The sequence below is a fragment of the Sebastes umbrosus genome, chromosome 5, assembly GCF_015220745.1.
Source record: "Sebastes umbrosus isolate fSebUmb1 chromosome 5, fSebUmb1.pri, whole genome shotgun sequence".
Lineage (NCBI taxonomy): Eukaryota > Metazoa > Chordata > Actinopteri > Perciformes > Sebastidae > Sebastes > Sebastes umbrosus.
In genome coordinates this window covers 13,025,333-13,050,869 of record NC_051273.1, presented here as the reverse complement: position 1 = coordinate 13,050,869, position 25,537 = coordinate 13,025,333, and the positions used below count along the sequence as shown (strand labels likewise).

Sequence of the window (25,537 nt, the reverse complement as noted above, 5' to 3'; positions counted from 1 at the left end):
AACGTTAATATAGTCTCATTATATATGCTAAACTATCAAGTTGGAACGTTGATTAATAATTAAATTAATAACTATAACCAAAATAGATAGTAAAGGTTGAAGGATATCGGAGTTCTTGACATAGCAGAGGTTGGCATTATTCACTCTTGTGTAACATTAAACAGACCAGCATGTATATTCCACAAACATTTATTTACAAGATAATAAAGGTTCAAAACACAATATTAATCTAACTAAATAACTAAACTAAACAAACCAAACACAGTGTGTAAGCATGTGTGTGTGTGTGTGAGAGAGAGCGAGAGAGAGAGAAAGGGGGGTGGAAACAAGATGGGTTCTTGTCTCAAAATGTCTGTATGGCCTACAAACAAAATGGCAGGCACTGTAAAACTACAAAGATGGCTAAATCAAAGATGGCGGAATCAAAGATGGCCATCAGCATGTCACCACATGACCTCTTTGTTCTTCTGAGAAGAAGGACAGAGAGGGGGGTGATGTGGGGGTTAAGATTATCTGAAACTGTATGTTTATGTTTAACTAATTCACAGTTTCTGTGTGTGATCTTAATGTGTGTTAGATATGCAGTGGGTTAGAAAAGATGGTTAGTTGCATGCAAGACCTTGTCTATGTGAAGCATAACTAAACACATCAGATGTGGCGAAGCCAGTTACCCAAAAATCAAATACAGATAAATCAACACAGTCAAACTCAATGAATAACATTAAACCAAATCAATACAAGTACTTTCTAGAAATCAAAGTTGAACAGTCTTGCTCAGCCCTGTGCGATTGCTAATGCTAAGTTACGCCCAGTACGTTACCGATCCATGGAAGAAAAGGGTTTGTGATTCCATGTGTTGAAGTTGTGGTTCCAAGTCAAAGAGGTCGTCTTTGCTGTTAGTTTGGTGCTAACTTCTTTGCTTGATAGCTTGAAGTTAACTGGTGAAAAGGGCAGAGCACTCGCGTCGTCTGCCTTTTGGTTCCTTGGTTGCAATGGCTGTTTCCTAACAGGCCATTGATCAGAACCAGAACTGTTTCTACAGCTTCTGGACTGGAGAGCTTAGATGAAGAGTAGAAAGAGGGCTGTGGCTCACCTCCAGCAGCTGGTCAGCTTGGGTCAGGAGGTGAAGAGCAAAGAGTAGAAAGAGGTCGAAAGAGGAGGAACAAAGAACATTCCTCTGGTTTTGTTCTGTGTGATTTTCACACCTCTGGGTGAAATGTTACTGTAACCAATGAGGACTGAGATGAGTCCTGTGGTCAAGGATCAGGTTACTGAGTTCATGAGGTCACTTGAAACCAGCCAGATGCTGGGTCCCGACAATAGATATATATAGATATATATATATATCTATATATATAGATAGATAGATAGATAGATAGATAGATACTGTAGATAAATAGATAGGTAGATGGATACATACTGTAGATAGATAGATAGATAGATAGATACTGTAGATAAATAGATAGGTAGATGGATACATACTGTAGATAGATAGATAGATAGATAGATACTGTAGATAAATAGATAGGTAGATGGATACATACTGTAGATAGATAGATAGATAGATATATAGATAGATACTGTAGATAGATAGATAGATAGATAGATAGCTATATACTGTATATAGATACTGTAGATAGATAGATAGATAGATAGATAGATAGATAGATAGATAGATAGATAGATAGATAGATAGATGTCAGAGCAAAGTCACACAAATCATTAATCAAGTGGGACAGGAACACTCAGTGAGGCAGGTAAGAGTATTATTAACATAGAGCAAAAACTTTCAAACTCCCTGGATTAAATGACTACAGGCGCTTGATCCTGACGTCCAAGGTCATAAAATCCTTCAAGAGACTGGTGTTGACCCACCTGAAGGACATCACATGCAGGACCCCTGCTGGACCCCCTGCAGTTTGCCTACCGGGCATACAGGTCAGTGGATGATGCAGTCAACATGGGACTGCACTACATCCTGCAACACCTCGCCTCCACAGGGACATATGCAAGGATCTTGTTTGTGGACTTCAGATCAGTGTTCAACACCATTGTCCCAGTCATCCTCCGCTCCAAACTCACAAACTTCCTGACGGACTGGAGGCAGCAGGTGAGACTAGGGAAAATCACATTCAGCACCTGGACCATCAGCACTGGCAATAGTCAGACATCACTAGACACATGAACAATAGATGAGTTTGTGATATGAATGTGATGAATGTAAATAAATGTATAGTCAAGTGAGCTCTCTTCTCATTGCATCTTATTTTGCCGTCTATTGTGGAAACAAAGGTTATATCAAGCGTCGCTGTGGACTTGCATGATGGAGAAGATGCTATTACCTGTAAGTTTTTAGGGAGAACAAAATGATAAACTGTAAGAGTTTAATGATGAAATAATGTTTATTTATCTTTTCTGACTGTACCCTGAAGCCAACCACAAGAATGGAAATAATTATCCGTCTGTGTGCCTGGGGCTGCTGCTGTTGCTGTCATCTTTGATACATTTTTATAATCAAAATGTAAATTGAACTTTTAGGCTTCTTTTCCTCAGGCCATTGGTGCAGTGAATTGTTTATTGTGCTCTTAAAGGTGAATGTCTGGGGGAATCAACATTCACATCAGTAGGCTTCTGCTGACAGAGTTCTAATACACGAGACTAAGAGATTGTTAGTTATAGCTGAAGTAGTATGGTACAATACAATAAACTGTACAGTACACCACTTAACAGTGGTGGACATTTACATTTTCAACCTTTTACTCCACATTTTTCTTACTACTGGAAGTCACATTTTGATACTTCAAGTACATTTTGGTGATAATAGTTGTACTTTAATTGTACTTTTAAGTTGAGTTATAAATCCAGGAATTTTACTGGTATTAGAGTATTTTTCCAGAGTAATATTGGAACTGTGATTTCTTATTTTTTTTATACTTTATTTTTTCCCTTTTTTCGAGGTTGTTTTCATATATGCAATTTACAGTTCGTAATTACAATAGTTTATGAACCAACTTTTTAAGTAGTTGAGCTTATAGACAAACTCATTAAATACACTAGAGAAAACAACTTCAACATTCAAAATTGAAATAAAATTAAGAAAATAAATAATAATAATAATAATAATAATAATAATAATAATAATAATAATAATGATAAAAAGAAAGAATTGAATTAAAAAAATAACAAAAAAAACTCACAAAACAAATAAAACCCAATAATAATACAAAAATAAGAGAGAATCTGTTAGACTCCATCTCTTCTCAAAAACATCCTTTATATTCTTTTATAAAATCTAGGGTTTTAGTTTTTTTCTTACCCTTTTGTTATTTGCTTCAGTGCTGTGATTCTGAGTATTCTAAATAAGTAACGTTCATCTTTACCGACACCAATTGGAGGTTTCCCGAGTATGATATGTTCTGCTTTTAAATACAGAGGTTTTTTAAAATGTCTTCTATGAACTTAAATATTTCTAACCAAAACAGATTTAATAGACTACATGTGTAAAAAATGTGTAAATGATTTGCGTTACTTTCACCACAGTTTCTGGAACTGTGATTTAAGAACTGTTGTATTGTGTATGTTTCATTGATGTAACAGGAAAAGACAATAAACATTGCCTATTGGGGAAAAATAGTATGTTAAAATCATAACCAGAAGTAGCCCCATCTCACATTTTTTATACTTTTTTTTTTTAACAGTCTTTATTGTTTTTTTTGTTATACAAACATCAGCATTATTATGCAATATATTCAATACAGGATTTACTTTAACAAACATAACATACCCCACACACCCACCCGTTCTCTCTTAACTTTTCCCTTTCTTACAGGTCCAAAATCAATATACAGCTTCACAGTATGAATCATACAATTGAACAGTTAAATGGCACCTCTAACAAAATGAAGATACACATAAACAGAAAATAAATATATAGAAAATAAATAATAAATAAAATAAAAACAAGAATCCATTCACTTCTAAGGATCTACCACTATTGTTATTTCTTTACGTATCCTATCTTAATTATTACTCCTGTAGAAGCTCACCAATATCACTAGTTTTTATTAAATCATTAAATGATTTCCATATTTCCTCATAAACACCCAGTTTGTTTTTCAAGGTATGACATTTTGTATACTTAACCCTCCTGTTGTCTTCCCGTCGACCATGCAACTTTTGTCTGGTTTGACTGTTTTTAAAGCATACATTATAAATTATCACCCAATTCTGTATTACACCTTTTTGGCCAACTTCATTCCAACTCATTACCACAAGTTTTACACTTTTTGGGGAATTCATGCTCAATAAACCTAATTTATATGAAATTAAACCTCATTTTTTTAGGAAAAAAATGCAGAAATTAAGAATTATTTGGACTATACTCAAAATTGGAGGAATAATATTGATGGATTATCACAGACTGGTATATGTCAAAGTTTAGTCAGAATATTACAAATATTATAATATAAAAAAAATGTTTAATGACATTGTGACACCAACATCACAGGTGCTACAATTTTGAATAAAACACCTATAATGCAACGAAAGTAGTGGTCATTATTTTTTTTTGCAAAGAACCATCCATGTAATTTTGGGGCAATTAGGTGAAATGATAGTATATGATATAGTGAAGTTTGTAAACGGGTCAAATTTGACCCAAGGACAACAAGAAGGTTAAATAACTTTCCAGAAACAAAATATATTGAAGGAATTATATATTAGCTAGTGACCGTTAGTAACCTCTCCTGAACTCTCGCGATACTTCGAGGCGGAAGCCATCAGCCGAGTCTTCCGTACTAGTCAACGGGAGCCGCTTAATGTTGTTGCAGCAACCAGCGACACTTTTGAACCGAAGGGAGGGTGTAGTGAAGTGTTTGTTTTCATACTAAACCGGTGAACGGAAGCCGCTACTTGCTCGTCTTCGAACAAACTGTCGTTTTTGGTGGAAATATTAAGTGTGTTTTTCATGTGTGTGCAGTTTACGGTGTGTTTTGGCGAATCGCATCAGTTCGCCGACACCTACACCGTCTCCCTGCTCCGCTCCGCTCCTCCGTTAACTGTTTAGAGAAAGATGACCGGAGAGAAGATCCGCTCGCTGCGCAAGGACCACAGGCCGAGCAAGGACGAGGATCTACTGGAGCCGGACGAGGAGGCTGCGACCGGGACGTTCACCACCGCCTCCTCCACCTCCAAGAGCTCCAACAACAAGAGCAGAGCGAGTAAGATATTCAGCAATCACAAGTTGGTCAAGTCTTCATCATCCACACAGCAGCAGCAGCAGAACCAGCAGCAGTCGCAGATCAATGCCAACACCAACACACTGTCCACAACATCGGATGTTATCGATGACAACAACAAGAACCCCATCGTCATCCGAACCGGGCAGGACTTTCCGGTGCATGAGTGTGTGTTTAAAGGAGATGTCCGACGGCTGTCTTCACTCATACGGACGCAGAATATCGCCCAGAAAGACCTCCATGGTGAGTCTACCAGATGCTTATCTCTTCAGTCCGATCCATCAATTGTAAGGTTGCAGTGAAGCTCAGTAAGTTAGCTTAATATAGGCTATCAGTTGTGAAGGGCTGGAAGTAGGCGAGGCTTCTCCCTATACCAAAAGGCCAACATGAGGAATATTATGATACCCCCTTAAATCTAGTTCAAGTTTCAAGTTTATTTGTCATATGCATTTAAAAGTACAGTGTACAGTGAAATGCATTTTACCCTGGCTCCCTCTCAGCCCTTAAAATCTATAAATCTAGTGTCCTCAAGTCAACAGAACAGAAAAAGTGTGTAAGAATAATTTGCTTTTCTCCCACATGCAGCACTGTGACATTATTCATTGTGCTTGTCACAAAAAAAACCTCTCAGATAAGCCATCTTGGGTTTATTATTAGAAGTTTCCATTATGAGTGTTTTATTGTCTGTATTTAGGGATTATTTGCAAGACTTTCCCCCAGACTGATAGTCTGCAAAGGGCAAAGTCTGCTCAGAAAGACATCCATGGTGAGTCTACCAGATCTCTTAGCTCCTGAAAGGCAGGAGTCCAGAAACCATCCACGATCCACCAGTTTTTAAGGTTGCAGTGAAGCTCAGTTATTTAGCTAATATAGGCTATCAGTCAGTCCCCCCAGCAGGGCTGGAAGTAGGCGAGGCATCTCCCTATACCAAAGGCCAACATGAGGAATATTATGATACCCCCTTAAATCCCAGCCAACATGGTTATGTGGGCCCCACATGGGTTATGCTGGGGGTACCTGGGTACCAAGTGGGTATGGGCCCAAAATGGGCATCTTATCTGGGGCCCACTTGGATCAACTAAGTAGCTACCCAAGTGGGTTCTAGGTGGGTCACTAATAGGAAATTAGTGCATGGGCTCAGAATGGGCAACACAAATGGCGCCCACTTGGGTCAACTAAGTTGGTACCACATGGGCTCCCCATGTGGGCTACCTGTGTGGGTCCTGGTTGGGTCACTATTGGGAGATTAGTGCATGGGGCCAACATGGAAACTGTGGACAAACCCACTTACAACCCATATTTCAGGCCATGTAGTCCCCATGTAGTTCCCACACAGAACCTGAACCTGTGGCCGAGATGGGTTTTGGTTTATGTTGATTGATTTATGATTGACAGATTGGGCCCATATAACACCCAGTGTACTCCTGCATGAAACCCACAAGGGCAATTGGCACGGGGCAATTATGGAACCCATGGACAATCCCATAAAGGGCCCATTTTTCAGCCCATTTACTACCCACATGGGCCACACAATCAAATGTTTGCTGGGATCTAGTGTCCTTAAATCAACAGAACAGAAAAAGTGTGTGAGAATAATGGTTTTGCTTTTCTCCCACATGCAGCACTGGAATTATTCAGATCTTGTCACAAAAACCCTCTCAGATAAGCCATCTTGGGTTTTTTATTAAAAGTTGCCATTATGCGTATTTTTATTGTCTGTATTTAGGGATTATTTGCAAGACTTTGCCCCAGACTGATAGTCTGCAGGGCAAAGTCTGCTCAGATAACACCACCATTTCAACAGAAACCCTCCTTTGAACTAACAAAAGGACAAGATTGTTTTGTTCCGGTTCACGTGCCCAGACAAAAGATGTCCCTGCACTTGTGCTCAGTGTCAGCACAAGAATGTGGTCTGTCTTCAAATCAGAGAGCTCTGACGTTGTGGTGTAATGCTACAAGGTGTCAAGACAGGGTATTGGCCTCTGCAAGGTGTTGTTTTGGAACTTCAGCCTGTATTTTTCAAAGGTTTCGCACCGTCTAGTTGAGGGTTGGTGTGGTTCAGTGGAAGCAGTTTTGTGTGTTTACTACGCACACATTAGTTGAAGCTTCCACAGGCTGAAGCCAGACTGTCACATTAATATTTGTTGGCATTGTGTTTACATTTTTGTTAAGCAGGATATGAACAAAGAAGTTTTATTTTTCATTCTATTCATTGGCCTAACATTAGCCACACATATAGCAAGTATAATGTACGATTAATGGTTATAATGATGTTAAATGATTTGATAATTGATTGGTTAATTCATCCACATTTCAGAAGCATTCAAATAGTGGTTTGGTGGTTGAATACCTTTACAATGGTTAAATTCGAAGCATTACTAATCGTTACCATGGTAATCGACCTCCAAATCAATATTTGAATGCGTTTTTTTGTTTTCTTTTTTATATATAAGTATGTAATACAAATATATAAATCCCCAAATAGCCCACGAGATAAGGAATAATCCCACAATATTATTAGTTATTCATATTCAACATGAATTATTATTAGTTATTCTAAGACAGATATTGCTGTTTCTTATGTGTAGAGGTGCGTGTGTGTGTGTGTGTGTGTGTGTGTGTGTGTGTGCAGTAGCGCGGCAGCGGCACTGTCCCAAAGTTTCAAATACTTTCGGATATATCTCACCGACGCTTCGAAGCCCAAAAAATGGATGGCTCAGATAATATCTTTATTTTGCTCCAGTGTTTTGAGTTGTCCTGTCATAGGGCTGCAACTAACAATTTTTTAAATGATTGATTAATCACTTTTTTTTATTTATTGGTGTCTGTAAAATCTCAGAGAATGATGAAAAATGTTAAATTGCTTCTCTGTCTCACTAAATTTAAGATATTACATTTTCATTCATATTAACAGTGGAAAGCAGAACGTCCTAACATCTGTGAAGCTGGAAACCATTCATTTTTGCCAGTTTTTGCTCAATGAATGACTTAAAAAAACATTAATTTATTAAAAAATGTATGACTAGTAAAGTCGATTCATTGACTAAACATTTCAACACTACGTTTTTCAGACTTTTTGCAGAAGAAGTAACTGCCAATGAAAACTATTGACAGCAAGATCTGGATTATCTAAAGTAACCAGGATGCTGATTTTGGAAAGGGATATTGCTAATACAAATGAAATCCTATTCACTTCCATCGAATTCTGTTTATCACAACATGGAATGGGACTGCCAGCTGATCACCACCTTGTATTTTCATGCACATCGGGGCTTCTACAAAGCAGGCCCTCTTTACTCTGGATGCTTGCCCACCACTCTCTCCCTGGAAAAGAAGCCTGAAGGAGCTGACCGGGCAGTTTGGTTTCCTCTTGAGGGATTCTCCTATGCTTATGAGGCACATTTCACATCCTGGGAAAAAAAAACCCTGTGCTTCTCCACACCTGACTCAAATGTTATTTTCCCCAAATGCATTTCTAGTGTGCAACCAGTCCCATTCAGTGCTTACTTTATGTCTGCCCCTGCCAGTTAAAGGCAGCTTATTTTGGGGGCGCAGTAGGTTAATAGTTATAATATTGCTTGTCATGGTAGGAGAGCACACAATAGGCATATACTTACCATGTCATTAGGAATTTAGTTGATTCTGCCTCCTAATTTAAACATCTAATTCAGTGTGACAGTCCTAGAGACACAGTGCTTATCATCACAGACTCTCATCTCTTATTGTGGTTATCAAAAGCGGTTGACAAATTCTGTTTTTTTTCTTCTCTTCTTCAGGAAACACACCGTTGCATCTTGCCGTCATGATGGGACACAAAGGTGAGTAATGATGTATATGTGGATGCACCTCTATGTGGTTTATATTTGTCTCTCTGTGGCTTTCTAATTTAATCTCTCTGCGCGTCTGTATGGCTTTTGTTTCCGTTTATTTGTGTGATTCAGTTTGTTTTCCCGTCTTTGTGTGTATATTTGTCTGGCTAAGTAAGCACCACCAGACATTTGTCACACAGATCACCACACAAATCTCAGACGGCAAGATGCTCATGCATGAATAAAGAGGTTGTGTTTATGGTTATGGTTATGGTTTTAGGGCTGCACAATATGAGGAAAATATGCGATAACGTTGTTGAATGTAGCGATAACGATAGGGATGCATCGATACCGGGTCGGATATCAGTGACAATGGGGTCAATCTGTTCATTTCAATTCTATGTTTATATACTATATACATACAGTATACTGGAAATTTAATTAAATTAAATTAAATTTTGACCATTTTTTTTCTGCATTAAAAAGGTTTACACTTGAATTATAAGTCTTGATAATTTTTAAGATTTTTTTGTCAAGATGTTGGTGTACAATTTATTATTTTAATAATAAATAACAATTCAACACATTTGTATCTATGTATTTAATTGTTACATTTCGTTTTACAAAGTTAGGAAAGCAATATTTAAGTCAAGCCTGATGTTGTCTTACACATAAAAGAATGATCCCAGTCACTTCCACACAGTGAGGCATACAGCTTATTAATTAAACACTGGTATCGGATCGGTACTCGGTATCGGCCGATACCCAAAGCCCAGGTACAGTATCGGGACTAAAAAAGTCGGATTGGTGCATCCCTAGATAACGATATTACATGCGATAAATAGATATTATATATATACTCAGTTCTGCCTTCCTGCTTTCAGTATACTGACAAATAAAATACAACAACTTGCCTTTTGAATCAAAAAAATTAGATGAAATTATTTCCATCAATTATTTCCATTTTATTGAACAAATTAAGCATTGAACACAAAAGACACCAATAGAAAAATATTGATTTAACAACTTTTTAAAGTACAGTTTTCTACGGATCAAGTCAAAAAATCCTTGAGTGCAGTATCGCAGTCTTTCGTGATATTGTTACTAAAAAAACAATATATTTTGCAGCCCTATTCAAAGCAGAATGTAGCAAGAAAACAATTTCTTCTGATGGTCATTCAAAACATTTATTGAGAAATAACATGCAGTGGGGATTAGATAATGATGACACTGCAAGAAATAGGATCCTCTCAGTGGCTCACGTCTCTTGTTCTGATTGATGTTCCACCGCTGGCTCAAAGACTAATAGTTTGAGGCTGGCTAAGGGGATAATTAGCTGAGATAAAAGATGTCATTTTCAACTTCCAAATGATTTGCTTAGTGGGCTATAATTAGTTTTTCTGCTGGTGTCTCTTGTGCTAAAGAGGTTACTTAGTTATTATCATAGTTATTAGTTTGAATCAAAGATGGCACAAATGACGTGTCACACAGATGGTACAGCTATGTGTATTGTCCCAAAAGGAAACCAGAAAGTGTAACATGTTAGTGTATTTATGTAACACGTCCTAGAATAACAATCAGTTTGGAGCATAAGATGAATATGTCATGATGTACGAAGGCTTTGTAGAAGTCTTTACATGATTTTGTTCTTTAGCCGAGTTGCACTGGCTGGACTGAAAGCATGTGCATAAAATATTAATGCATTGCAAGGAGACTACAGAACATGCTATTGAAAAATTAATCCCCCCCTCTTCTGCAGCAGGTTCTCAGTGAACAATTCAAGCATAGGGTTACTGGTACTGCAATTGTTTAGTGGCTGTTACTGGAGCGAGGGTTTCAATTGATTTCACATTTGCAAGGTTTAATTCCCATCGACGGAGTGAAGGCCCTGCCGCTGTAGTCCAGATAGCGGACTGCCGAAGTGTAGTGGCGGATGGGACGCTATGGGATTGATTGTGCTAATGAGGTTGCCTATCTCTAGCCTGGGCTGCTAGCCTGTCCTCCAGGGATGCTCAGGCCAGACAGACTGAGGGCTAGAGCATGAGATCATAGTCTGGGTGTGGCTGCTCTGGTGGGATGGAGAGGACAAGGCTCCCTTTGTGTATGGCGTGGTGCGTGTGTTTATTATTTACCAGACTAGTAATGACAGTGATGCATGTCTATAGTCCCTTAAATTTGATCTTTTACTGTTGTACAGGTGAAAAATATCTTTGTCACTAACAGACACAAACGTAATGCAGTTCATTGTTGCGATTAGTAGCAAATAAAACACTGATAAAGCAGCGTTGTATGTTCATAACTATAGATGCAAGGCTAAATAAACATTTGTCAAAAAAATAAAACATCTGCACAGCAGTGGGCACATGTAGGTTTTTTTCTTCTGAGATGCTACAATGTCTTCACCAACTTTCTCTTTCAATTATAACAACTGGGCACAGCACATCGAGGCATAATTCTTTATCCACACTTATTTTGTCCTTCATGGAAAAATGGATTATGCTGTTGCTATTACAGGGAGCATTTTTTTTTCTCTGAGGGTTGCCAAAAGACTTCAGGGAAAATGCATACACAGCTGCTGCAACTAACAATTATTTCATCATCGATTAGTCTGCCAATTATTTTTCTCAATTTCTGCCAACTGTTTAAAAAATGTTGGAAAATACTGGAAAAATAGCTATTAAGGGTTTCTCATAGCCCAAGCTGACGTCATCAAAAGTTTTTTTTTTTGTCTATCCAACACTCCACAACCCAAATACACACAGCTTAAAATGATATATATAATAAAAAGAGATTTTTTTGGGGGCATTTTCGGTTTAAAAATAACTTGGTTATCAAAATAGTTGCCATTTGAATTTTCTGTTAATCAACTAATCATTTTCAATAAATCGACTGATTGTTTCATCTCTAGGAAAGTAGGAAAAGAGTAACTTAAGTGGTAGAAGACATGTCAAGTGGATAAACCAAATGTATTCAATAGATACTCTACAGGTCACAATCTGACTCATTTTTTGTGTCCCGAATGCATTCTCTTCTAATGAAACTCTTTGGAAATTGAAACTTGGAGTACACTAAATGCTGTATTTCACACCCAGTTTTAAGCTGACACTGTGGTCAGAGGTATAAGATTAACACAGTTTTCTCCTGAAGCCTGTTTTCTGTCAAGTCTCCTCAAAGGACAGAAAATGTTTTCCTTTTGTCCAGGGGTTATGATATCTGATCCACTGGTCACAAAGATAAAATATAAATTGGTTTCAGAGATACAAGATAACAACGTAGTGAATGTCTGGAGCCAAAGTGCCAGTCTGGCAGGGCTAGTCTTCCTCTGAATTGACACATTTTATAACTTAAAAAAAGAGCAGCCCGTTTAATCAAGAGAGGCAAATAAGTACATTAACATAAATTTTGGTCTGGAGAAAAAAACACAACATTGGTTTGAGATAATCTGCAAAGCAAACCAGGCATCAGTTTTGCCTCAGAGACTGCAACTATGTGTTTCTTCAACTGCTGTTTGATACGGTCAGTGAGTGTGTGATCGATGGGCGAGGAAGTGAGCGAAAAAGCCATTTTATAGATGTACTCAGCCTGGATCAGGATGGGTGGAGATGGTGGGGGTTTTAACAGCCCACAGAGCCTCTTGACAAGTGCCCCATCTGTAGCCACTGCACGTAGCGAAGCAATAGATTAGCACTTTATTTCTCCATCCCACTCTGCCTCCTTCATTCCTCTGTTAGAGTTGTATTGTATGAGTCTTGAGCAGGACCTCCTTACAGCTGCTGCACATGCAATCAACCCAGAAACCCACAGGGAGACTTCCTTTCAATACTTCACGACTGCGTAACAGATCGAATCGGACAGCAAACCATTGCTAATGACTTATAGGCTAAATGTATCCAGGCAGCTTTTCGATCGGCTTCAAATAAATCACCTGCATCTGTTTGATTATTCTTTCCCAGCTTCCTGCTAGTAAATTAAAGAGAAAACTCCTCAAAAGAACCGTATTTACATTATATTATAACTGTATTATATGATAAAGAGCTGAGATAATTGGTTAGTCCATAGACAGAAAACATCAGTTTTTAAAAAAGGTTTTTGGGGGGAATTTTATGCCTTTTTTCGGGTTTGCTGGCAGATGACGTGGACATGAACAAGGGACGTTGTGGTTCATGGTTGGCGCTCTGATTGGTCACCCCAATCAGCAACTACGTTAAATAACAAATTAATATTTCCATTTATTTTCTTAGCAGAAATACCAAACGTTTGGTTCTAGCTTCTCCATTGTTAGGATTGCTGCTTTTCTTTGGCGTATATGTTAATAAACACATAATGAATCGCCTTGGGCTTTGGGAAATGATAATGATTATCATGATTTTTCACCATTTTCTGACATTTTATAGATAAAATGTTTAATCTAGAAAATAATCAGAAGATAAATCAATAAATAAGTCAATTGTTAGTTGCAGCCCTCAGTCCATATAATAGCTCTACTACTCAAAATTGGAATCATTACTAAGTCATAATTAACTCCCAGGATTGATTACTCTCATTTAATAATCATTGATCATTAATGATCACTCGATTTAATAATGTTAATCAGTAGTACAAAGTTTGTGCTACCGATTAACATTATTAAATCATCACCCCATACGCACATCCATCCTCATACGCCACACACACTCGCCCAGGAGAGTGTGTCTGTGAGAGGGATTTAGCCGCGAGAGAAGGGAAACGCCAAAGCAAGTCTCATGCCGGCGGCTTAAAAAGATGAAATGTGAAAATGAAACAATTAATATGTGTACTCGATGTTTGCGATATAATCATTTACTACATCCCGTGTAGAAAAAGCCGCAATACATTGAGTATATTTGATATATCGCCCATTCCTAGTACAAATGTTTAACACATATTTAAGTAAAAAGAAAATATTTAACCCATGTGTCCATACATTATAAAGACGCAATCATTCAAACATTTTTGTCAATATTGGTTAATCCTCAAAGCCAGACTACAAGTCTACTCCTTGTACTTGAAAGTCTGAAGCCAGACCAGAAGCTAGCAGGTTGGCAGCTCACTAGAACACATGGCCTGGCTATTCTCTCCATGGTTATATAATGTATGCTAAATGTAGTCATTAGTATTACACAATCATTGGTTTTAGCAGGGTCATATATAGGTCAAAAGCCAGAGGGAATGCAGGGCTTACATCAGAAAGCAAACTCTCGTCCACTTGGCTGCCTGTATTTTCCCGACATCAACTTCTGTTATCGGCTGCTCCATTCCCGAACTCAGGCACTGATCTGACTAATGCATAAACACAGAGGTTTGCTTTTTTTGTCTGTGATGTAAGGCTCTTTGTGAGGCACTCTGCAGTTCCATCCACCCTTTCTGGTGCTAACGCAGCTTCTTTATTTAATTAAAGCATGCAATATGGCAGATATTAGTCAATCTTTCTGAAGTGCCGAGCCATGGACAATATTCGGAGCTTAACATGCAGATCGCGTCGAGCAGAATTGGGCAAAAAAGTAATGCAAAAACACATTCAGACTAGTCATGAGCCAAGTCTTTGAACCTCAGCTGCTCCCCTGGTGTGAATACAATGACTTCCCATTGGCCCGTCTTTGTTCATTTCGACTTCCTTTGCCATGCTTCCACATGGAAGCGAGCTGTATATAAGAGCAATGGTGTTGCTGATAATTGCTTCTGTAAAGAATATAGAGTACCAGTAAGCGCTGTCACAACACGCCTTTTTTTATTTTTCTGTAACTGCTCTCCTGAGATAGCCACGTCCCTCTTTTGTTGTGCGGATAATATGTTTAATTAGGAAGAGTTTCAAAATGTATTCCTCTCTGGCATAAAGAATGCATGAGACCCTGGCCTCTTTGTCATTAATAAAACATTGAGTATGTAGATCAGAGGGGTTATGTGGTGTTTTAGACTATGTGACAAAGTTGCTATGTGTGTTGTGCTCTCTTTTCAAAAAGGCAGAAGTTATTATTTCCAGTTCTAGGCACCAGGTTGGCTCTGTAAATATATTTTATTGATTTTCAAAGTTTTTATCCCACAAGAGTAGAACATATATATTTGACTTACATTTCAATTCACTTACTCAACCACCAACTATAAAGAGGCACCATTCAACAAATACGTTAACAAATTCAAGTCCTCATTACCATGGATTTTCCAAAGCCTGAAAACAGAGCCATGAGGAGTTGCAGAAGTCTAGTTATCTCTCAGAGAGCACTTGAATTACAATAATGCTGAAAGGTTATTATGGAATTTTTGCCCAACGATGCCAAAAACGTTCTGCCTACTGCAGGTTTAATGAGGGAGAGGGTAGAAGTTCCTTGCAGCCCGAAGTGTCTCCTAAACAGAGCCCATATTGTTACTGAGTGATTAACTACTATACATTCAAACTCAAACTGTTGCTAAGAAGGGGCAAGGCTACACAAACCACTGAGCCTTGGTGGCGTTGGCATGATTTTTAATAGCTTTCATACGGATGTTAAACAGAGAAACAAGTCCGAACATGAGGGCAGTAACCAGTTTGAGTTTGTTTACATGACTAATGGGTTGACTCAAAGGTTTGTAATGTAAGAAGGGCTGTATTGAGAGCTTCTATGCGGCCGTTGTGTGCCTTAACGATCATTGAAAAGGCCGGTCAAACAGCTATAATAATCCCGCCCCATCAAGTGAGAGCCCTGCATATCCACTGAGCAGCAGACTGTTAGCAGTTAGCCTCTGCTTTGCATTCGAGTGGTTTGCTGCTCACAGGCCTGTGACTGTGACAGCTCCTGCCCGGCGCTGAGACAGAGCCGTACAGACGCCAACACTGTAATGAATGATGTCACGACAAAACTGACAGCTGAGCCGGAACAACAGGCTTCATTTTTTGGCTCGCTGTAGTTTGTTGACAGGCTGCCCAGAGAGTGAAGGGATTTTGCACTGCACTTACTGCTGATCTTGCCATTGAAAGAGGGATGAGGCTCTTTGGCTGGTTTCCCATTGTTGGAATACAAGCACAGCTCTGAGGGTTACTCTGCACAGCACCAGGGGATGGTTGACATTTTATTCCTGAGAATCTCTCCTCATGTTATAGCAGTATAGATTCCAAAGCAGGATGCTGAGTCTTGTGTAACTGTAGGTCCCATATGGCTCTTTGGTTAATGGGTCAGCTGACATCTCAATCCTACACACAATCTGCCCCTCTATAAAACCAGGATTAATTTTTATCATTGATTTGATGCTACAGGAAACATTTTCATCTTGTATCTCGTAGCAGTCAGACAACGTTTATATCTGAAATATACTGCAAAGTGATCAGATAAAAGTGGGATCAGATTAAACGGAAGCATGCAGCAGCATTTGTGCAAGAACAGCAGAAGTAATAAAAGTAAAGCCAGTAAAAGTATCTTTGACTTAATTTATGGTTGGTTTGTTTTGTGATGACGAGCTGGACACAGTGTTGGCGTGGAGTTAAAATGAGTTTCTTGGGCTCTGATTATGCATTTAATGAGTATGTCACCATAGCAACATTATAGGTGACGACAAGCAGAAGCTCTGAATTAATGGGAAATGTGGGATATTAGGTCAGTCTCAACGTATTAAAGTCCTTCCAGGGTATATAGGGATGCAATGATACCAATACTGGATCAGTTATCTGTGACAATGGGGGCGATCTATTCAATTCAATTTTATGTTTATATACTATATACATTATATATTGAAATTTTAATTCCTGTTTAAGTTTAGACCAATTTGTTGCTGCATTAAAAGAGTTTACACTTGAAGTGTAATTCCTATTGCTGGTATACAATTTGTTATTTTAATAATAAATAACAATTACATAAATTCATATCTATATATTTATTGGTCACATTTTGTTTTACAAGTTAGGAAAGCAATGTTTAAGTCAAGCCTGATGTTGCCTTACACATAAAATAAATGATCCCAGTCACTTCCACACAGTGAGGCATACAGGTTATTGATTAAACACTGGTATCAGATGATCGGTCCCAATACCCAAAGCCCAGGTATCGGGACTGAAAAAGTCAGATCGGTGCATCCTTAAGGATGTAGTCATGTTTTTGTTTTCAAATAAACATGTCCTGTGCATGTTTGATACCAAACAGACATAATTTTCCTTCTTCTGTGTCTAAACATTTTGTGGATGTGTAGCACCAGAAAAACAAATGAGGAAAGTCATTAGAGCTTGTTCACCCATTGGCGTTTGGCCCTTGATAAAGGTCATTTTCGCTAAATACCACACACTTTTTCTGTCCCATCTGTTTCTCTGTGTATATGTTTGTTTCTGTAGTTAAAAGAAAACCAATTTCATTTCCTCATACCTGTGAGTTGTCTCTGAGTGAGACACCTTTGATGCTTAGGTGCACAGTCTTGTTTTTGCTCCGGTCGAAATCTGTTAATCTTTTAATGGGCTGCGTTTATCACTTAGGAGGAATTCCTTCATAGTTTTATCGCCTCTCTTTTTATTGCCTGGATTAAATGTGTCTCCTGTGCCTCCTGTTTAAGCAGAAAGCAGCAGCCAGGATTTTAATGGGTGGTCAGAGAAAAAAGACACTTCTGATGTTTCTTCACTGGTTACCTGTCTGTTACAGAACCTTCTTTTTACAGATTTGCTGATCTTTTTTTAATACACACACATACGTTTACTGCAGTTGTATTCCAAAGGATGTTAACTTCCCAAAAAGCTAGACATAAGACTAAAAACAAACAGACCTTTATTATGGGAGCACCTACTGACTCATGTTTGTAAAACCCAGCACATACTTATGATCTCTGTTTCCTACCTTGTGTTGTTTGTGCTGCTGGCCTTTTATTTGCATACTGTATATGTTGATGTTTGTCTTAATAGGATAGTTCGGGTGTTTTTAAGTGGGGTTGTATGAAGTACTTATCCATAGTCAGTGTTTTACCTACAGTAGACTACGGTCGACTTGCCCAACAAGCAGACAGGAGTTACCGCACAGGACAAAAGTAATGTACTGATGTGGACGGGGCCGGCAGCAAAGCGTATTTTAGCCATCTAAAAGAAAGGCCCACCTAAAAAAAACGTTTTAAGTGATCGCTATTTTGAGAATATTTTCGCCGGTTTACCTTGCTCTCAGACAGCCCTTTCCGATGGGAAACTGAAGCCACTGTATCCATCTATGCTCTTGCCAAAGCCATTAGACCTCATTGACGAAAAATGTAACATTACCCCGTAGAACACGGGGGTTTGCTGATCTACCGCTGCCTCGATCGGTTCGTTTATTTGTGCTATTGTGTGACTTAAGTGAATCCGAACTAACCAAAGTCACACAATACCGTAAACAAACCAAATGAGCGGTAGACCAGCAACTCCTGTGTTCTGCGAGGTAAAATATGATTGTCTTTATCAATGGAGTCTGGTTGCTTTGGCGAGAGCATGGATAACGGCTTCAGTTCCCAGTCGGAGACATGGACTGTATAGCTGTCTCACGGCAAGGTAAACCGGCAAAAATATTCTAAATATAGCGTACACTTAAACAGATATTGATTCTTTTAGGTGGCTAAAATATGTTTTGCTGCCGGCCTTGTCCACAGCAGTACATCGCTTTGAGTCCGTGCAGTAACTCCTGTCTGTTTCTCCAAACTGGGGGCTTGCCAACCGTCATCTACTGTAGGTAATACACTGACTGTGAATAAGCACCTCATACAACCCCTACACACCCTTTAATTGTGATGCCATTAGTATCATCTAAAGAAAATTGTTGTTGTGATTTAAGTAATTATCTACCTATCTGACCATCTTCCTGTCCTTCTTACAGAGTGTGCCCACCTGCTGCTGGCTCACAATGCACCAGTAAAGGTGAAGAACGCTCAGGGGTGGAGTCCCCTTGCTGAGGCCATCAGCTACGGAGATCGACAAATGAGTAAGTCGTCTGTGACTGACTGAGTGGCACTACTTGGTAACGCACTGAAACTCCACCACCGCTGCTACATGCTGAGATGATGTTGGTCAGCAGGCACATTTACTGAAATCAATGTGGCTTCAATAAGGTTTCAGTTTGGGCTTTCCGGTGTGTAAACAGTGATGGGGGTGAGAATACAGTAGATCCGATCAACAGGTGCAAATCTACAGTTGCCTCTGCACATTCTTCCATGCCAGTTCCTCCAAAGGAGGCCACGCCGCCGGCCTGCCTCCTTTGTCCCTCTGAGAGAGAGGGGACATTCCTCAAGGTCCTCTGGCTTTTGTGCTCCGATGAAAGGCACTTCATTAGATGTTTCTCTCTCTCCTCACAGGCTGAATATGTTCAAGCCCCTGTCTTATTTTTTTAAGCATAATTTTCATTTCAAATTGATGTAGCCACATTTACTTGTAAGCATGGGCTTCTACAAAAACATCACTGACATGTAAGTGAAACCAATTAGTTAGTTTTTATAGCTACTGCGTGTTGGATGAGAACACCTTTGTACACTGGCAGTTTAATTTTTAACATTGAATATTGAGATTCTGCTTATGAGCATTTCTTTATTTCAAAATACACTTTGGAAGCACACCTCCATTAGTTTAACATATATCCTTTTTTGTACTAGACCTTAAAGACTATATAGTCTTTTGATATCTCAAAGCCTACTTTTACATGACCGGTGCATTTTGTCTGTTATCTATTCTAAGCTCTTGATATTCTGGTCATGGGAACAGGAAAGGCCTGAAGTTTCGCTCTGTGTGGCAGAGCTCTGGCAGTGGTGAGAAACTAAATTAGACTGTGTCGAACTGAATTACAACACTATTGCTGCAAAGTTACTGAGGCAAGTGTTGTCAGCTGATATTGGCATATCACAGGTAAATGGGGTTGGAACATTATGTTTAAGCTTATAAGTAAAAGGAAAAAAAAAGAGGAACATTGATTCCAGAAAATCCCTCTTATTCAGCCATGCATAAAAGCCCTTGATGTAAAGCGTCATCATGATATTGTTTTTTTTAGCCGTTTCCATTGTCTTTAAATACCTCAGCATGTGACCTAGCAGGGTAGCACGTCACAGTTGAACAGATGGTGATGCTGTTTTTAGAAGACTGAAGGTAAATATGTTTTTCTTGTAGTAAAAGGATCCTTAATATAATGTGTGTTAATGTATATACATACACTTAGACGTTTCATCTGCCAAATATTGGTATCATATCGACCCCAGTAATACATAATCAGTAGGGGTTTAATACATTTCTGGGCCCATTTTTTTGACTAAACATTGATGCGACAATATTACATAGAGACATTTGCAACACGGCTACAATGAGGCTAAAAGGCAGAATGCTGTTGAATTTTCTCAAACAGACTGTTAAGTGTCAGTCCATCAGAATCAAAGAGTTAGGGCTTATTAGTGCAGCCACTTGGCACCAACATTGAACAGCTTAAAGTGTCTCCATTGACTGCATCCTCTAATTAACTCTTGAATGCCACTTACCTTACTGGATTTACAAGCGTCTCTATTGACTGAAGCCTCAAATGAACTCTGTAGCACCATTGTACTTTACCATTGACAGGACCTCACCTCATCGAGCTTGTACAGAAGCTACCTGTCATATTGGCATTGCTGAATGCAGCAAGTTTGTTCCTGGTGTCGGAATATTATTAAAAGACATTCTGGGGAAAAACAGAAATTCTCTGACTGAAGTTATGTAGAAGGTAGGTTCAGGGAAAGTGATTGTACTATTAAAGTAATTCACAGCATTTCATAATAGGGGTGGGAATCACCAGAGGCCCCACGATATGATATTATCACGATACTTAAGTCACGATACGATCTTATCGTGATTTGCTGAGGGGTTTCTTTAAGTAAAATTCAAGGAAGTTCATTGTTTACTGTGGGATCAGTATGTGTGACAAAATTAATCTCAATTTACTAGCTTTTACAAGGCTTTCAAACACATCTCACGATTTTCATCAGCAAATGTGAAAAAAATGTAAGGATTAAAATACTATTAGGTTGTAGAACAAGCTCTTTCTTATCTCAAACTGGACATCCTGGATCATATTTCATTGTCTCGCTGGTACCTGAAGCAACGCGGCCCCAACGCAGCCCCCCTGCATTGTTTTAACACAAGGCTGACTTTGGTCTCTGAATGCCCCCCCAAACGCTCTCTTTTCAAAAGGCAGAAGTTATTGTTTTCATTACCATAGCAACTTTGGTTCTGGACACCATAAGGCAAATGTGAGCCAGGTGAGGGGTCGTTGGGTTGTGTAGGGGTCGTTGATAATCCGTATACCCTTCACTAAACCACTGGTGAAGGGCAAACTAAGACTCAAAGATCTGTATGGGATGGCATTCAGACAAAGTTCATCAGGACTATACATGGTTCTCCTGGATGCGGGACAGGGAGAGGCGTTCGTAAGCCAGATCAATATAGGAGATCAGCAGACAGGTACAGGTTGAACCCGCTGGCAGACAGGGACAGTAGGTCAGTCTGCTGATTACCTGAATCATCAGACAAGATGAACTTCTGTCGCACTGAAGCAGAAACTCTGCCACTGGGACTGTTGTTATTGTTTAACCCTCTTTACCTCTTTATGTTCTTTTAATGTCGCTCCAAAGTACAGGGCATGGCCTCAAACGGCTGAGTCTGCACGCCGTTAAACAATCACACTCCGCCTTCCACATACAGAATTGCACCCGGCTGCCACGATGACATTAGAGGAGAAAGGTGCTGAAGGAAACTGTGACTGTTTTTCTCCATTCAGTGCAATAAATGTCGAGTCCCATAGCTGGCTTAGCCCAGCAGAGCCCTGCCTAGCAGTTATTCAGTATGAGCTGAGTCAGCGTGTGTCTGTGAGGGAAGTGGAGACCTAGGAGCTTTACAGTAAGGCAAATGTCCTGGGCTCAGTGCTGAAAACTGGCGACGTAATTTAATCTAGTTATAGAGGTCTGGTTCTCCATATAGTCAGTTTAGCTTCTTTCTTTTCAAAGAAAACATTGTCTGATAAAAGAAAATCCTAACTCGGTGCTCTCGCTGTGTTATTTTTAGCCACCGTTTGTGACTAATTTCCATTTGTCGACCCACATTTCTTTGTGATTTGATGTATTTGTCACCAGAGCTTTTGTCACTTACGGCTTTATCGTTTGAACAAGGAGGCAAAACATGGCTCAGAAATAGTTTTTGTCATGTGTTTTTTTCAATACGAGCTATTTCTGTCCTTCCACTCACACAGCTGTGTTGCAGGCCTCAGGAGCTCATTTAAAGGCTGCCACTGTCATGTTGGTGTTTATAAGACGGGGATCTGCTTGCGTGCTTTCATTGTTTCTTGCATTATTCTCAATTTAAAAAACAAAGGACCATATTATCAAATTACAAGATCAAATGATGAGGATAGATTAGGGATGCACCGATCTGACTTTTTCAGTCCCGATACCGATAGCGATACCTTAGCTTTGGATATCGGTCGAATTAGCCTACTAATAAAATGATGATCCTCAAATAATCAAACAATATATATACACTTAGAATGTTAGCAGGTTATTTAAATAAAATAAAATATGAAATGTGGCTTTTAACAGTCCGTTACAGCGTCAATAGCGTGAGTGGTAACATTTTTTGTGTAATACTTTTTCTTTTTTAAATACTTTTTATATTTATAAATGATCAAAGGGACAGATTTGCTAATAGAATAGACCTGTTTCAGGTTGACAGTATCAAAAAGGAAGTGTTGTTCTTTTTAAGGCCATATGGTATGTAGTTAAAGGAATCATCTTTTCAAAGACCAGGGGGAAGTATGGCTGTGATATAATTTTCAAATTTTAATTTATTTATTTATGGGAGAGCATTGGTGTTAGGCTGGGTATGCCGTGATTATCACCACGCTTTGGCCAAGATTTTATTTTATTTATGTTGAATCAGTTTGTCCACTTTTACAGCCAATTTAGGTAGTAAACACAAAGAGTGTAGAAGCAAAGAAAAAAAACTTGTTCAACAACAGCAGCTGCTGCCAATTTTGACTGAAAACACTTATATTTATAATATTGCTTCTTGTTCAACACAGGCCGTTTTGGTAGAATATGACCATAGAATAATGATTATGTTTTACTTTTGTACGGCATTTTTTAGGCGGACGTTCTGCTGGCGTCCAGTAGTCGTTTCAGTCCAAAATGGTGGAAACGTAGCTTTGCTGCTGGGTGCTGATATTGCAATGAATGAACTGCAATTGACTTTCACTTCTTGGCAATATACGCCCTGTGGTAAAGAGCCAACATTTTTGAAGATTTGTAATGTTGTAAAAACACTGTATGTTGGTGCCTAGCCTGTCCTGGAGTCCTCTACATCTATAGCATTAGACCTACAGTCAAGTATTGTAGCTTTCAAAGTCACATTCCATTTAAAATGCAACACCTCTGACAAAATAATATTAAAACTACATATTAAAGATCCAGATCGCCCATGCTGAAGCTCAACTAAATTCTTTCTTCCTCCCTAATACATTTAAAGCAGCTTATAAATTTTAATCAAACATTAAGAGCTTTCCATCCTGCACGTGGCGTGTTATCTCCAGCTAATGTGGTCGTTTTCAGTCTTTTTAGATGTCTTGTCAAATTAATAAACCGTGCCTCGGTAAGTTAAAATATTTTAAACTACATTCAGATTGGCCTGTTGGCTGCTGCCTGCCTGCTTCGCTCCACCATGCAGTGACTCCACAGCGTACCTAACCTCAGATTGTTGGAGAGCTGCCATCAGCAGTAGTCCAGTTAGATTCAAGGCCTAATTGTTAAATTAGCAGTTTGTGGTAAATACAAAACTGTCCTGACTTTGTCTCTTTTCATTAATGTGCGGATGTGAAATTACTGAGACTTAACGCCAGGAAAATGCCCAAATCAGTATCTGGGTGAATTAACTCCAGCGTTGAGAGTCACTTTGGTTTAGTGTTAAAGAGGTCGGTATTGGTTTCTCGGCCCTGTGTTGGCCGGGTGGTCTGTGAGCAGATGGCGAGATTGTACTTTTTTTCTCCTCGCCCTGCTGAGAGGCGGCGAGGATCAGGAGGAGCCCCGTCCAGAGCTTGTCCACACTCATTACGCAGCCGGGCCACAAAGACACCCTCGTCCTGTACTTGTGTCTGTGGCAATTGGCGCGTGTGTCATCATGTGTATCAGTGTGTGCGTGCCTGTACTCTCATTTGGTCTTGTTTTAGCATCGAGCCCTCCACCCCCTCTGTGCTGCCTCGCTGGGAGCATCAATACAACAAAACAATATGAACGACACGTTTGTGTGTTGACTCACCACGTGGAGCACAGGAGCTACTTAGGCCAATGATAATGCCATATGTACACTATTGCTTTTAGTTAGTTATTAAACTGTAGGGAAGTCTGGATGTCACAAGCCAAACATTTTTATTTATTACTATTTCCATGAGGTTAGAAGTGGCACAGTCATGTCATCATTTATTCCCCTCCTCCTGGCTCCATTAAAGCACCACAATTATGCCAGTGAGCAACTGATGCTCCCCCTCCCTTTATACATAACAAATAACATTTGAATAAATGCTTACTAGTTGGGTGTGGATCCTTTTTTATTTTTCCTTAACCCTGTTTTCTTTTGCATAAACAAGCAAGTCTCCCCCTGCAGCCGATGGGCTGAAGAGCTGTGAATGCTTGTTAATCTGACCTGTCATGGTAAAAAGTCTCCCGTGAGTGCGTCTCTCCCCCAGGTTGTTAAGGAGGTTAAAGGCGCAGCTCATTAGCAGGAAGCTCCATATCTGCCAGGCTTGTTCGCTTTGAACTTCCTGGAAATGTTTTGATCCCTGCAGGCGGTGTGCAGGGATTGGCCCGATGCTGCTGGGAGTGTCCCATCTGGCCCCAGGAAATCTGCCTATCTCTGGGCCAAAAGCCATCGTTACTGTGTGATAGCTGCCGTTAGTGTGTCACGCTGCTGACAGGATTTACATAGTGAGTCAAAGATAATGGGGGTGACTCAGTACATTCATACAGGCATAAGCTTAAAGGTCCTCTATCCAGAGCATTAATATAGCAGCAAACAACTATTTGCTTTGTAAAGATATAGTGGAGTAATGTCTACCTGAGCAGAGAATTAAGTCGCTCTCCCTCTGTGTGTGTGTGTTGTAATCCGAGTTTCTCGACTTTGTTTACATAGCCGGGCCGGCTGCGCGTGCCTTTTAGTACATGTGAGCGCATGTGAGCGTGCCCCATTGGCTAGGTCACGGCCGCCACTCTGCACTGCGCTCATACGGCGGTTGCAGCTGATAACGCCGTCCCGATCCGACGGTGTTGTTGCAGAAGCGTAGCAGCCACCCTCTGGTTCCCCCATCAGGTTAACAATGTTAGCTCTGTTAGCCCCGATAGCTGCGTGCCGCCGGCTCAGCCGTCGCCATGTTGAGAGCCGTGCGGAAGCAATAGAAATGCTCCCAATGTCGCATTTAGCACCTTTAAGACCTTAATAATAACTTTCCTGTACAGTGCTACATTAAGACAGAATTCATTTTGGCACCCTTAAAAATGTGTTTTGGTCTTTGT

The 25,537-nt window shown here is 39.5% G+C and overlaps 1 protein-coding gene across 1 annotated transcript in view; it reads left to right on the top strand.

Annotated features, from left to right (window-relative positions):
- The first annotated feature begins 4,789 nt into the window (after positions 1-4,789).
- LOC119488107 (ankyrin repeat domain-containing protein 13C-like) overlaps positions 4,790-25,537 on the top strand; it is a 35,277-nt gene continuing 14,529 nt past the window's right edge. Inside the window, exons 1-3 of the mRNA XM_037769405.1 lie at positions 4,790-5,480; positions 9,014-9,055; positions 18,850-18,954. Coding sequence (XP_037625333.1) covers positions 5,072-5,480; positions 9,014-9,055; positions 18,850-18,954 — 556 coding nt within the window. The 5' untranslated portion in view covers positions 4,790-5,071. The remainder of the gene's footprint in view (positions 5,481-9,013; positions 9,056-18,849; positions 18,955-25,537) is intronic.